Source organism: Antechinus flavipes, chromosome 5 (assembly GCF_016432865.1).
Source record: "Antechinus flavipes isolate AdamAnt ecotype Samford, QLD, Australia chromosome 5, AdamAnt_v2, whole genome shotgun sequence".
NCBI lineage: Eukaryota > Metazoa > Chordata > Mammalia > Dasyuromorphia > Dasyuridae > Antechinus > Antechinus flavipes.
The window spans coordinates 163794720-163809467 of NC_067402.1; the positions used below are offsets into that span (position 1 = coordinate 163794720).

At 36.2% G+C, this 14748-nt stretch overlaps 1 protein-coding gene across 4 annotated transcripts in view; it reads left to right on the forward strand.

The window, feature by feature from the left end:
* The first annotated feature begins 4711 nt into the window (after positions 1-4711).
* The window catches only part of UPF2 (UPF2 regulator of nonsense mediated mRNA decay), a 187820-nt gene continuing 177783 nt past the window's right edge, over positions 4712-14748 (forward strand). For 3 of the 4 annotated variants that reach the window (XM_051961295.1, XM_051961293.1, XM_051961297.1), the window contains exons 1-3: positions 4712-4823; positions 9513-9892; positions 12463-13242. In XM_051961295.1, coding sequence (XP_051817255.1) covers positions 9531-9892; positions 12463-13242 — 1142 coding nt within the window. In that variant the 5' untranslated portion in view covers positions 4712-4823; positions 9513-9530. Of the gene's footprint in view, positions 4824-5029; positions 5143-9512; positions 9893-12462; positions 13243-14748 lie in introns of those variants that run through there. The other variant, XM_051961294.1, reaches the window with a different exon arrangement.

Genomic DNA, 14748 nt, shown 5'->3' on the forward strand with positions numbered 1-14748 from the left:
TTTATCAACTCTACTTTCTTGCTTTAAAAAAATTTATTTTCCCTCAGTTACATGAGACAATTTTAACATTTATTAAAATTTTTTGAGTTCCAAATTTTCTTTCTCTCTCCCTCCCTCACTTCTTCTTTCCTCTGTTGACAGTAAACAATTTAACATAGGTTATATACATTCAATCATTCAAAACCTATTACTGTATTAGTCATTCAAATTTCTCACTAATCTTTATCCTCTCCCTATCCATTGGTTGTTTCCCTAATGCCTATAAATATAATCACATCTGCCATATTCTGTCCCTCTCCCCCAAAAAAATCTTTTCATGGTTAAACTCCTTGAGAAGGACAATTTTAATTAGTGCCTCTTCAACTTCCTTTCCTTTTGTTCTTTTTTCCAAGCAGTCTGGTTTTCAACCTCAACATTTAACTGAAACAGCTCTTTCCAAAGTTACCAGTGTTCTCTTAATTGTTGAATCTAAGCCATTGCCTTTTTTTCAATTCTTGATCTGTCTTCAGACTTTGACACTTGTAGATCACCCTCATTTTCCTCCATAATTTTTTCTCTCTAGGTCAAGACACCATTCACTCTTGGCTCTTCATCTACACCATGCCTACTAATGATGGGTATCTCATAAGCAACTACCCTGAGTCCTTGTCTTCCCTTATGCTAGTTCACTTGGTGATCTTATCATCTCATGGTTTAAATTTCACCTTTAGTCACAGATAGGTGATACAATGTAAAGAGTGCTAGGCCTAGAGCAAAGAAGCCCTGAGTTCAAATCCCACCATAAATACTTGTTACCTCTGTGATCCTGGTCAAGTCATTTAACCTTTGCCTGCCTCGGTTTTCTCAACTGTTAAGTGGGAATAAAAATGATAACTTTTATCTCCAAGGGTTGTAAAGAGGATCAAATGAGATATTTATTTATAAAGAACTTAGTTAAGAACTGTTTCTGGCTTATAGTATTTAATAAATGTTTATTGATTTATTGCTAGTGTCCTAGGCTTCCAGTCTCCAGTCTCTACTTTAATTTACCGTTGCTTAGCTTGGGTATAAATTGTCACTGACACTCGTCTTTAATGATCCCAAAAATCTTTCCTTTGTTGATTCCTCTTTTTTAAGCATAATTTTTTTTCTAATTTCCATCCTTCTTCCTCTGGAGCCAGCCTTTGCAAGAAAGATTTAAAAAGAAACAACAAAAAAGTTTCATCAAAACTAATACAACTACTTCTTTTGAAAATATATGCAATATTTGTACTATTTACTTCCCATGAGCTACTCTTTCTCTACCTTACCTCAGCCACACATTAATATAGCTGTACACTTAAATTTTCCTATTACCCCCAAGTGTTGTCTGTTTCAAGGACTTTGAAATCTCCTTCTACAACTATAATCCATTGGCTTTTCACCTGTTTCTCTGCCTTTCTGTCCAAAACATTACTTTTGTCCACACAGAGGACAAAGTCCAATCACTACTGCTCTCTTCAAGTATCTCTCAGGTTATCTTCTCTGCGCTAACCATTCTTTCTTTTTTCTCCATCTTGGCTCTTTTGTGAGCCAGTTTAATTCTACTTTGTCCTCCTCATTTAAATTTCTAGGTCCCTACTTACACCTGGCTAAGTTTTAGCTTTGGACCACTCTCACCATTGCTGAAAGAAGATGGAGAAAATCTCACAATTCTGACTGGTTCTATATGAAGTCAACTCTCTCCACAGTAATTCTTCCCAATCTTTTTATCTCTCCTCAAAATTCCCGTGGCTATTATTCTTTCCACTTTCAGCTGAGAACCCTGCCTTATATTTTATAGGAAAAAAAAAAATTGAGACCATTCACCATGGACTCCTTATTCCTTTTCCTCTATCACTCAGGTACTTTTTGCCATTCTTTCCTTCCTTGCCCTATCTCATATGATTAAGTGGTCTTACTTTTTACCAAGACTATCTCCTCTACTACTTTAAATAATTTCATTCTATTGTTTCCTCTAACAGAGTACTTTCTATGTGATACCCACTTTCACCTATTTTCAATCTCTCCGCGTCTACTTGCTCATTTTCTATTGCCTACAAACATGATCATGTCTCCCCTATTTTGAAAAAGATCTCATTTGATGCTTCCATTCTTTACTATGGTCTTAAATCTCTTCTGCCCTTTGTAACTTAAGGCAAACAGTCTACGATAGATGACTCCATTTTTTCTCTCACTCCTTAATTCTCCACAACCTTGCTTCTGAGCTTCTCATTCAACTGAAACTGCTCTCTCCAAAATTACTAATGATGTCTTAGTTGCTAAATTCTATGTTTTTTTCCTCTCTCTTCATTCTCTTTTAATCTCCAATTGTCTTTTAGACATCTTAAACTGTATATCCAGTAATTACCTCAATATGTCTAAAATGGAACTCATTATCTGCCTCTGTAAACCTTGCTCTTTTCCTACCTTCCTTATCAATATAGAAGGCAACATCATCTTTTCAGATTTATAACCCAGGAGTGACCCTGGATTCCTCACTATCACTTACTTTCTACATTCTAGTTGTCAATTCATATATTAAAAAGTGAGAGAGTTTGAATGTAGAATAATAAATTAACATTTATTAAATTCCTAATATATGGTGTCACTGTATTAAGTGCCAGGAAATCCGCCCCCCAAAAGGAAAAAAAACTATCCCTGCTCTCAAGGAGCTAACAATCTAATGGGGAAGACAATATGCAAACATATATATTCCCTCACTTTTCTATCAAAAAAAGTTTTTTTTTTTTTCCCAATTCTTCAATCTAAGCTTATTAATTGTATGGACTTCAGTTACATTTTTACATTTGTATTACAGTAATCATTAGGTTTATTGCTTTTCTGCTTCTTTTCACTTTATTCTGTATCAGTTCATATAAATCTCCCCATATTTTGCTTCTCAGTCTTGAAGCAGTGATTCTTCACCTTAGTTCTGTGAAGTCAGAGAATCTAATTACCTTGAGGTTATAAAATTATTAAGTTAAAATGTAATATTTTGTTCAGATATAAAGATACTTTCTCAAATCCCCTATCGTAAAGTATATTCCCCAGGAAAATGATTATTAAAAATGAGGGAGGAGTGTAAGTTTTTTTTTACAAAAACTTTTAATTCATTTAAGTTCATTGTAGTCATGTAATTCAGAACTCAGAACTTCCACAATTTAAAATTTTCTACCTCATTGCCAATCAACAAACACTAAACACTTAGCAATATATAAGGCACTGTGTTAAACGATGAGGATACAAATATTTGCAAAGACATATGCTGTCCTTAAGGAATTTACAACTGAGTGGAGGATGCACAAAAGGAAGCTGAAAATCCAAAATGAGTACAAGCCTATAATGAGTCTCCTTCTTAAATCTCATAGCTTGTCTTCCTGCAGAGTCCAGTCAGAATTGAGAGGATATATAGAGGTACTGTGAGTACTCAGGAAGATTCAATTTTGTGGGATGAGATTTCCTCCGAATGAATTTCTTAAAGATGAAAAGATCCAAATAAGTCCCAAAGCAGCATAGTTGGTGGGACACTGGACAATGGATGTAGACCAATGTCTTTTCCTTTCCTCTTCCACCTAAATTGTCAGACCAAATGTTCTCATTTTTGATCGAAGAATATGATCATTCATCTACGCTTTTAAGAAGAAGAATTTGTTGGGAAATTAAATACGATAGTACAAAACGCAAAAGACTGAAAATCCCTCTCTTGGGAGTTAAGAACTGAAAACGGAGAAAGGTGCCTTCATAAAGCATTCCAACACTCAGATGTTTCGTTTCCTGATGTCTACAACGAAACATGGTTAGGTGATGTAAATGTTTTCAAAAGTTAGGAGGTGACGTGGGCATGTTCAATAGGACAGAGAGTTCTCATGGGAAGTTTTTGGAAATAAACCTACTTAACTTGGTTCTTTCCAAGAATAGCGAGAAAGTTGAGGCTCTCATTAGGAAGTCTGGAGGATTTTTTTTTTTTATTTTTTGGCAAACATTTAAAAATCTTTTATTTTCATTACCTCTTTTCCCTTCGAATCGGTAGATAGTTAAATCTATTACAAAATCTGCAATGTTCAATTGGATGGCTTTTCTCCCATAGTCCAAATGCTTCGTTTACTACTGTCACCAAACTTTACCTTCTCAAAACTTAACCCTCAAGTTCCTGTCGACCTATGTTAATTTTGTCCCCAATGTGCTACCGTAGTTGTTCTTGACTCCTCCCACCTAGGGCCTCATGTCCCAGTTCTCACCCCCTCCTTAAGTGAAGTTGCGCCTGCGTATTTCTTTTTCCTGCTCTCTCCCTTTCCTGGTGACCAACCCACTTCCTGTCTCCCGGCCGTCCGAACGCTCCTCCTTTCCTTTGCTGGGGCCCCGCGTTGAGGAGGTGGTGGTGGGTGGAGAGAGGTAGCGGAAGCTGTCCTAGATATCGCCTGTCTGAAAATCCCATTTGTCTTCCCCCTCCCAGCCCTGAGTCTGAACTTGTCAGGGTGGAGTAGTTCGTATTTCCGTAGAGAACCTGGGGGTCGCCATCCCGGAACCGAGGAGCGGGTGGTAAGCAACCACCCGCAAGCTGGCGGGTCGGGAGACTTTCGTTCAGGCAATCACGCGGACAGCTTCTTCCTTCCACCTCCCTCCGCCCCGCCCCCACCCGCAGCTCGGGTCCGCGTTGGTGAGTGGCGGGCGGGAGGGCCAGCGGGCGGGGGGAGGGAGGGAGAGCTGAGGGGAAGGCGGGTCCTCGTCGGGGAGATAGGTGAGGGGGGGAGGGGAGAGAGGAGAGCAGGAGCGGTGGAGTTGGTGCTGGGAAACCCGGGGCTGATGTTGACAACAGGCGAGAGGTGAGTGCCGGGAACTGAACCTCTTCCCTCTCCACATTCGTCCTCAGCCCCTGAGGCAGGAGTCGCGGGGTAGAGGGAGCGAAACCTACCCTCCTAGCTCCCTGGGGCGGGCGACTGGGGGGGGGGGAGGGAGGGAGGGACGCGAAGGAGGCGCCTCCCCCCCTTCCATACCTTAGCTCCCTGTGGGGACCGAGGAGGGGGACGGAGGCGACGGGGTCGCCCTCTCCCAGCCCCCGCCCACCGGAGGAGGGGAGGGAGGGGAGAGACGGGGTGCGAGTCCCTCGGAGCTTGGGCCGGGCCGAGGACTGGAGATGGAGAGGTCCGAGGGAGTTAGGGGGCGTGGATCTGGTTGGGGAGAGAGTTGAAGGGCGATTTTCGATTTTTTGGGGGGTGTGGGTAGTTGGGGGCGGGTGGTTCTTCGAGGAGCATAGGTGGCGGGGTGAGCATGAGGTGTGCAGGGAGCGTGTGAGCGGGCGGAGGTGCGTATGTCCTGGGGCCGGGGAGCCCAGGGCCACGAGTAAATCGAGGTGTTTGGGGAGAGTGGGAAAGAGAAGGAAAGTTTGCCGGGACTAAGCTTGGGAATAAGTGAGAGAGAGAGAGAGAGAGCCGGGATCTGGGGGGCTGTGCGAAACTAGCGTGGGGGTGAGACAGGGATCTGGGTGTTTGGAGGTTCCTGTGGAAGTGTCATTTGGGTTTAACTTCCTCCAGATCCTTTTTCCCCCTTGTCCTCCTAAGGGCCTGCACAAGACTTGTGGGCTTCGGATCTGTCACAGCAGGACCAGCTAAGTTGCCTGTCCCAGAAGAGTCATATATACTGCCTTTATCTTTTAGCATTTTTGCCTTATAGGCATTGGCCTATGAGGGAAAAAACGTGAGCCATACATAATAACTCTCCAGAATCGAAAGTAAATCCAATGGACTCATCCTTCTTTTTTTCTATTACGGCTTTTTTCTTCTAAGTGTTGGAATTTTTGGTTAACTTAGTTTACATCCATTCTACCTCTACAGCCCCTCATGTTGCACTGCATGTTGGTGAAACTTGGCGCACACACACACACACACACACACAAAAAAAAAATCCCTTTTGAATAAACTTTTGACTACTGTTATTCTTTAAAACATAAAATATTATGGACAAGAAGCTGATTTGTTAGGTGTGTGTACAATAATACTTTTATATTCTGCAAGTTTGAAAAACAAGGGTACAAAGGATAAACTATCACTGTTCTTTTATTGATTTAGAATGTGGATTAATAATTTCATATTTTAACGCATAATCCATATATTAGCTTTTAAAAGGAAAATGATACTTTCCATGTTCGATTTATTCTTCCTAAGGAAGTAGGTAGTGTGGTGTTATTGGGGGAATGTTATCTAAGTAACAGCTTCCAAAAGTTAATTGATAAAATTTTTCAAGACTTTCCTACTCATGGTTGATAATTACTTTGTTACAGCATTTTAATATTTTGAAGTGCTTTCCTCATGTAAAAATTATTATTCACATTTTACAGATGAGGAAACTCAGGCACAGAGAGGTTAAGTGACATTGCCCAGGGTTACACAACTAGCTAGTAAGTATCTCTGATCTGGGACTTGAACTCAGGTCTTATGATTACAGACCAGTGCTTTTTTCATTACTTGGGGCTGCCTTCTCACAACAAATGGAAATCCTGCTTTTTCAAATACTTTATTAGAAAGAAGGTACCAAATATCTGAATCAGAGATTTCAAGGTAGAACAGTCATTTAATTCAACCCTTTCTAAGGAAACTGAGGCCCCAAGAAGTTAAGTACAGTCACACAAGTACTACAAGTACAGTGAGAAATTGAACTTGGTTCTAAATCCAATGCTTTTTCTACTGCTCTGATCTGCCTTTGTGAATGGAGATCTGTCAGACAATGCAATTTTATTTTCAGGATCTTTTGTTTCAATAAAAGGATTTAACTCTTCTACCTCAATTATTTGTAATACTTATTTTAAACTTTCCAAGCATTTATACCTGATATTAAGTAGTGAATTACAGAATTTTAAAATAAAGAATTTCAGTATTATATCAAAAGTAATGTAGTGCATAATTGAACTTATAAGCTAAAATGTTAAAGCAATACTTAGTTTGAATCAAGTGGGCTTTTTTTTTTTTTTTAACTTAGCTTTGAAATATGGTAGGCAAATGAGTATAGTGGGAAGAGACAAGTTCTAGTTCTGGTATGGCACTTTTAATTGATTTTAAACATCTTTTCACTTCCCTAGATCTGTCTCTTGGACTAAAATTGAAGAAGTTTGTCTAGATGATTTCCAGGATCCCTTCCAGTTACAATAATACTTTGGCTAAACTTTTGTGTTTTAAAAAAAAATTCTGTAGGCCGTAGGCTTATATAGATAATTGTGCTTTTAGATTAACTTTTTTTGGTAGGTAAGTTTGCTAATGACTCATTCTGAATATTAACTTCCAGTACTAGGATCAGTGAATGAAAAAGTGTTTGTTAAATGGTTATTACATACCTACCACTGTGTTAATCCCTGAGGAAATACACAAAAGCAAACTAGTCTTGAGTGGTGCTTTCCAGGCATATAGGGGATTGGTTCCATGTTTTTGGATTAAAGATTGAAGAGACAAACTTCTTTTTCTAATACTATACAAATGTGCATAGTTTGCAAGGCCATTAAAGCATAAACCATTTTTCTCTTATAAATGCCACTGATAGAATTTATTTTTGTAATTGATGCATTTTATTATTTTTAAGAAGAAAAATAACCTCTAGAATTAATCTTTATAACTTAACATGCTAAATTTTTAATGTGTCTGTACCTTGCTCATCATCCAAAAATCGTGGTAGTTGTTTTCAAACAGATATCAATTAGTATCTCTTGGGTATAAAATTAGAATGAATAAATAGTAATAAACACTATGTTGCTTTTTACTTAATAGTAATTGATCCATAATCAGTAGATTGTGTAAATATTTCTTCATTGGTGCAGTATCAATTATGTTCTAATGCTTACAAATGTTGCTTTTGTCATCCTCTAAATCCTTAACAGAGGATCTCCCCAACAGGTTAGAGTTAGTTTCTAATCATTTGAATAGTGTAGAAACAGTAATATCTTAAAAATATTTTGGTATGAACTAAATGCAGCTCTTAAATAGTCTTATGTTCTCTGCTTCAGTCTAACACCCAGGTGTCAGACCATATATTTTGTTGAAGCAAAGCACAAAAGTTTCTGATAATTGAGTTTCATTTATTATAAATTTAGAAATCATATTCAGAACTTAGGTTTCAGTTTGATTTCTTAGAGCCTTGAATATCCTATGCTGTTAAAATGTCTGAGAAAGTTGGAAGTATTAAGAATTGATGACTGCATTTCCAAATATTTAAATGTTATTGACTTGGTATATTTACTTTGCATGTGTATTACAAAAGAAAAAAAATCAAAACAATAAATTATGATTCTGGATTTAGAAGACTTAGCTTTGTTAGATTATATGGACCAAGAAAATTGGAAGGAAAAGGAAAGAATAAGAAAGAAGTATGGAGAAACAAACATATCTGGCAGTACATTTATTTCAGGTGGCCCTCAGTAGCTGAAATAATTCACAAAGAACAAAATTAATTAATATTATAAGCATTTGTTGGAAAGATTTTATTTGATAAACAATTTGCATTATTCCTTGTTCAATCAAAATGTATTTTAAAACATTTTAAAAATTCCATTTGCCACTTTTAAGGCACATTTTAAGAAAACTTGTAATATTTTTTCTTAAATACATCTTGGCATTTTTCCCCCCCATGTATATGAAAATAGGCACCTGAATTTGTCTTCCACTTTGAAGAATGGTTGCCTGGGCACTGAAAGATTGACTTGTCTAGGGTCACATAGCCATTATTTGTCCTGGTCAGAATTCACACTTAGGGTTTCCTGAAGTTTTCCTTGGCTATCTATTGTATCAAGCTGTTTTTCAACGTTGTGAGTATATTTTATAGATAGATTTTTGCCATCACCTTATAGTCATTTCAGCCTCCTCTCTTCTTTGAAGCATTTAAAACAAATTCTTAACCCTTTTTGTGTCTTGGATACCTTCTCAATTGTTTTTAAATGTATGAAAAAATACATAGGATTACAAAGGAAAACTGTATTGAAATACAGTTAGTAATACATTTTTTAAAAAAAGTTCATAGATCCCAGATTATAATCCACTGATATATAATACCAACTGGAAAAATTATTTTGTCTTATGAAAAGTTTATTGTGATGCTTGGAGAAAATTTGGTTTTAAGAGTTTACTCAGATGAATTTTTCTTGTATTAGTTATTATCATCTAATGGTCACATCAGTGAAGTAAAAGGAAGGAATCTTATAGTCTTTTCATGGCTCTGTAATGCTGGACAAATCATCTATACTTTTTTCCTGGAGGTATAACATGCTTTTGAGGAATATTGTGTAAGCTACTTTTGTCAGGGTTTATTAAATGTTTGCAGGAAGAAAAATATTTTAAAACTCTGAAAGGCAGGTAAAAATAATAGTGATAGGCCAAAATTATTACTTGCATTTTAATTTCACATTGAGTAATATTTATTTAAAATTTTAATAGACTCATTGTAATTCCTTTTTAGGGAATAGTCATACTACAAATTTTAAGAAAAAGGCATTATGTTAACAGACTCAAAATACTAATATTTTTGTATTTTTGCAGATTGTCCTGGATAACATAATGCCAGCTGAGCGTAAAAAGCCAGCAAATATGGAAGAAAAAGAATCTTTATTAAATAACAAAGAAAAAGAGTGCAGTGAAAGGAGATCAGTAAATAGCAGGGAAAAAACAAAAGATGATGTCAAACTTACCACTAAGAGAGATGTAGTTAAAGTGCCTGAGGATAAGAAAAAAAAGTTGGAGGAAGACAAAAGAAAAAAAGAGGATAAGGAGCGAAAGAAAAAAGAGGAAGAGAAGATGAAAGCTGAGGAAGAATTAAAGAGACGAGAAGAGGAAGAAAAGAAGAAGCTTGAAGAAGAAGAGAGAAAGAAGCAAGAAGAGCGGGAGAAACGTCAACAAGAAGAAGCAGCTGCCCAACTGAAGTAAGGAGTGTCTTATTTATTCTATATAGAATCAGAGATTCAGAACAGCAAGGGATCTTAGAGAGCAATGGACTGTAGAAATATAATAATTGTGTTCACGGATGTTCTTCTAATCTTGTTTTGGGGGGGAAATAGCAAGGTTTAAAGACATTAAAATGAATTTTTTTTCCCTAATTGTAAGTTTTGACTTCATCTTTTGAATTGGGGCCATATTTGACAATTACCAATTCTTACTCTGTTCTTAAGTATGGATCTATTCAGTTAATGTATTCTAAGTTACAGTGAGTGAATAGTGTTTTGTATAGGACAGTAAGGTGAAACTTACTATATATGACATATGACACTGTATTCATCTTTTTTCTAATTAAAATATTGACTTTTTAGAGTAGTTTTCCCAATTTCAAAATCAGTGAAAAACAAGAAAGCAAGCATCTATAATACTTGGTTAGATTGTGGAGAGATATAAAATTCATATACTATAATGGTCCCTGTTTTCAAGTTGCTTATAGTAGGGGGCTAAGCCTGGATGATTATGTCACTAATATGTGAGTATTAATTTCTAAATGGAATGCTATAGGAATTGTTAGTGGAAAGTTTGTTACCAGTTATCTTATGTATAAGTGGGCACATTAAACTTTGATGAGGCAGAGTTAACCTATTTGGTTGGAGTATAGCATATGTGGAGAAGTAACGTAAGATAATCATGGGAAGTTAGATATTTGAAGGTCTTTGAATGTTAGGCAAAGGAAAGTGAATGGTAAGCAGTAAGGAACCCTGTAGATTCTAGAGTAGGGGACTGAAATGACCAGATATTTATGCTTAACAAATGTTATCTTAATAATGCTATGGAAGTGGATAGGCGAGTAGAAAAGGCTGTTATGAAGCTATTCTAATCAGACCAATAGAAAATAATCAAAAATTCTGAACTGGGCTCATAGCTGTAGAAATAGAGAAGAGAGGTTTGTAGCCAGAGCTGGAATTGGCATTTGAATGGATCTTAGAACAAAGAAGGGAAAAGTTAGGGGTTTACCTTGAGGTTACTAAAAGTGTCTACTTTCAGTATCAACACTTATGAAAATCATGAAGTCATTAGGAGGAGCTGGTTTAAAGAAAAAGATGAACATGGGTTTGGACCTGTTGTTTGAATTTCAAGTTAGATATCTAGGTCTATATATGCAGTAGGCACTTGGAAAGATGATAAGTGAAGCCATGGGAATGAGTGAGATTACTGGGAGAACATAGAGAAAAGGCCCAAAGACAAAACTGGAAAGACTAAGAGAATTCAGCATTTTTGAGATTTAAGGAAGGAAGATTATCTAGTGGGAGGAGAAAGGTAGTACTAGCAGAAGGTTCCAGAATACAAATTGTAGAGAACTCTGAATATAGACAAGTATTAGGAAAAACTGTTGAAGACAATTGTACACTTGTAAAACAGTTCATTTTCTGCTAATCTCTTAATTGTTCTAATTCTATAAAATAGAAGCCTTTAGAACTTTTCTTGAGCAGGAAACTTAGCACTATTTCTAAACACATCTTAGCCCCTGGACCCAAAGCAGCAATAGTTAGTCTAAGAATATTCAAAATTTTGAATTGCAAAGGTTTCCTGAATTTTGTATTTCAGTTTTCTTTGTATTATTAATGGCACATAGCTATAGTTTTTCAAAAATTCTCTTGAGAGTACAAATTTCTTCAACTCATGTGAAAAACAAATTTAAAAAATTCTGTATTTAACAAGGGATATGTTACCTTATGCTGTTTCACTTCTTAAGCATATTATTTGATCATAGAATTTATGTCTGAAAAGGACCTTAGAGATTCTCTGGTCCAAAGTACTTATTTTATAGATGAAGAAACTGAGTCTCAGGGGTCATATGGGGACTAAATAATAGTTTATTCCTTTTTGACGACAGTATTGTATTGTTGGCTTAGCTTGTGAGTCCTTTTATCCTATTTTATTGAAAATTTTTGTGAATTTTTTGAAAAACATTGTTAATCCTCATTTGACAGATGTTCTACTTGGTTTGCACAGCCTTTAGGAACCTAGGATTACCTAATTATGCCATGAAAAGGCATTGAAATAGAAGTTTGTGGAAGAAAATAGTCTTGTGGATTTTTACCAAACCTAGGCATAGAATTATAGATTAAAAAGAATTTAAAGGTTATCTACTCCAACCACTGAAACCAAGTGTTTTCCTTCAGAGATATTTTATCTTTTAATTGTCCCTAGCTTTAACTGTTCACTTTTCCAACTTAAGACCAATTTGAATTTAATTAAGTTTCTTACAGTGCCTTATCACCCAAAATTAATGCTATTAGCAGGTAAAAGGAATGTGTTCTCTATTTGATCAAATAAAAAAATTCTCAAATTGTTCAAAATAGTGAAGGTTAACATTTACATTTTTGGAAAGAATATCAACATAAATGCAAGTACCTTTGTTAAATAAAGCTAGCATTTTATGTCAGTAATTTTTGCTTTGGCTTCTGGCCTTGAATTAAGGGAGTGTTGTTTTTATGATGTACAATTTATAAGTGATTCACTCAAACATAAAATATTTTTTGTTTTTATGTAGAGAGAAAGAAGAATCCCATCAACTTCATCAGGAAGCATGGGAACGACATCAAGCAAGGAAGGAACTCCGAAGCAAAAACCAAAATGCACCAGACAACCGACCAGAGGAGAATTTCTTTAGCAGATTGGACTCAAGTTTGAAGAAAAATACAGCTTTTGTCAAGAAATTGAAAACTATTACGGAGCAGCAGAGAGACTCCTTGTCCCATGATTTTAATGGCCTCAATTTAAGCAAATACATTGCAGAAGCTGTTGCTTCTATTGTGGAAGCTAAGCTAAAAATTTCTGATGTGAACTGTGCTGTGCACTTGTGCTCTCTCTTTCACCAGCGCTATGCTGACTTTGCCCCATCTCTGCTTCAAGTTTGGAAAAAACATTTTGAAGCAAGAAAAGAGGAGAAAACTCCTAACATTACCAAACTAAGAACTGACTTGCGTTTCATTGCAGAATTGACCATAGTGGGGATTTTCACTGACAAAGAAGGTCTATCCTTAATTTATGAACAACTGAAAAACATTATTAATGCTGACCGTGAATCCCACACTCATGTGTCTGTGGTGATTAGCTTTTGCCGGCATTGTGGGGATGATATTGCTGGATTGGTACCAAGAAAAGTGAAAGGTGCTGCAGAGAAGTTTAATTTGAGTTTTCCTCCTAGTGAAATAATCAGTCCAGAGAAGCAACAGCCTTTCCAGAACCTGTTAAAAGAATACTTTACATCTTTGACCAAACACCTGAAAAGGGACCACAGGGAGCTACAGAATATTGAGAGACAAAACAGGTGATTTTCAAATGTTTCTCAGGAATTGAGAATTTATTTTGGAGCACATACTTAAATATTAAATCACAATGTCACTGAAAAAAAAACTTATGGAAAAGGGGATGTTTGCAGGTGATTCCTTAAAATACCAGCAAATTTTTCATATGTTAAGCTTTTTTTAAAGAACTCATGTTTGAATATAAAACTATAGGAGATTTTGTTTTAGAGTCTGGCGAGTATTGTGGTTTTTACTTTGTGACTAATTTTTTTCCATTTCTATTCAGTTTGGAATCCCTCATTTAAATTTGGGAATAGCATTTCATTCTCTGTCACTTTAACTGTTACTTATTTGCTCTTATTTTTCTTTGTATATCCTTTTCCCTTTCTCCTAACTGCACTTGATAATATAGATTTACTTGAATTATTTATACTTTGTATTATCCATGTCAGTGTCAGATGCTGACACAATAAAAAGAAATCTGGAGTAGAATCAGAAAATAATTGCTTAACTGAACAGTGGTAGTTCAGGTTTATGAATTTTGGACTCAGTGCCTTGACACTGATTTGAAAAACTCCTTAATTTGCTAAGCAAATTCCTTGTAGACAACTATTAGAGGAGCCTCTCAAATCCCAAGGAAATGTATCCTGGAGAACCAATAGAATATAATACTTATATCTCCTGATATATACAGAAAAGTCTTTAATTTGAGTCCAAACTTCAAAGTTTTAACATTGCATCAATACCCAGAGCTATAAAATATTAACAAGCTATGACCTGTGGACAGTGCAGCTACAGTGATTTTTTGGTGGGAGAGGCAAGAAAGGAGTTATCAGTGAACTGGAGAGTTTCATGCAATTGCATCAGATGTTATAGAGAAAGAAGGGCTTTTCCTATCCTCACCATTGTTTGTAGTAGTAGGAATTATGGTTTTAAGTGGTCCTGTGAATAGACTAGGGAGGCCACTGAACTAGCATAAGAAATATAGTTGAGTGCTTTTAATGAGAAAGGGACTGCAAAGAGGAGAGCCTGGATAGAAGTTAAAGTTGTGGGCTGTCTATAGTTGCTAAGGGAAATACAAGATATTTTTAGAAATAAAGCTTCAATTTAATAGCAGCAGACCAGAGTTCAAATTCAACCTCTGGCACTTGCTACCCATATGAATTTAGTCAAATCACTTAACCAGCCTTTCAGGTCTTCAGTATTCTTACATCTAAAAAGAAGCCATTTGACTGAGTGATCCTCCAAAAATTCTTTCTCGCATTAATTATGATCCTATGAGCAATTGCCTTTGAACATTCAGGGCTTTTGTAAATCTTGAGAGGAAACTCAAAATGCATGTATAGATTTTTATCATACTAAGTACTTTAAATTTGAGTGACTTATTAATTGTCACATTTTATATTAATTCATTTTTTAAAATTTTAATTGATATCTTTACTTTTTATTTCACCTATATTGTCCATTCTACCCCCTTCATTCTTCTCCCAGGGAATCATTCCCTATAGCAAAGAATGAAGAGGCGGAAC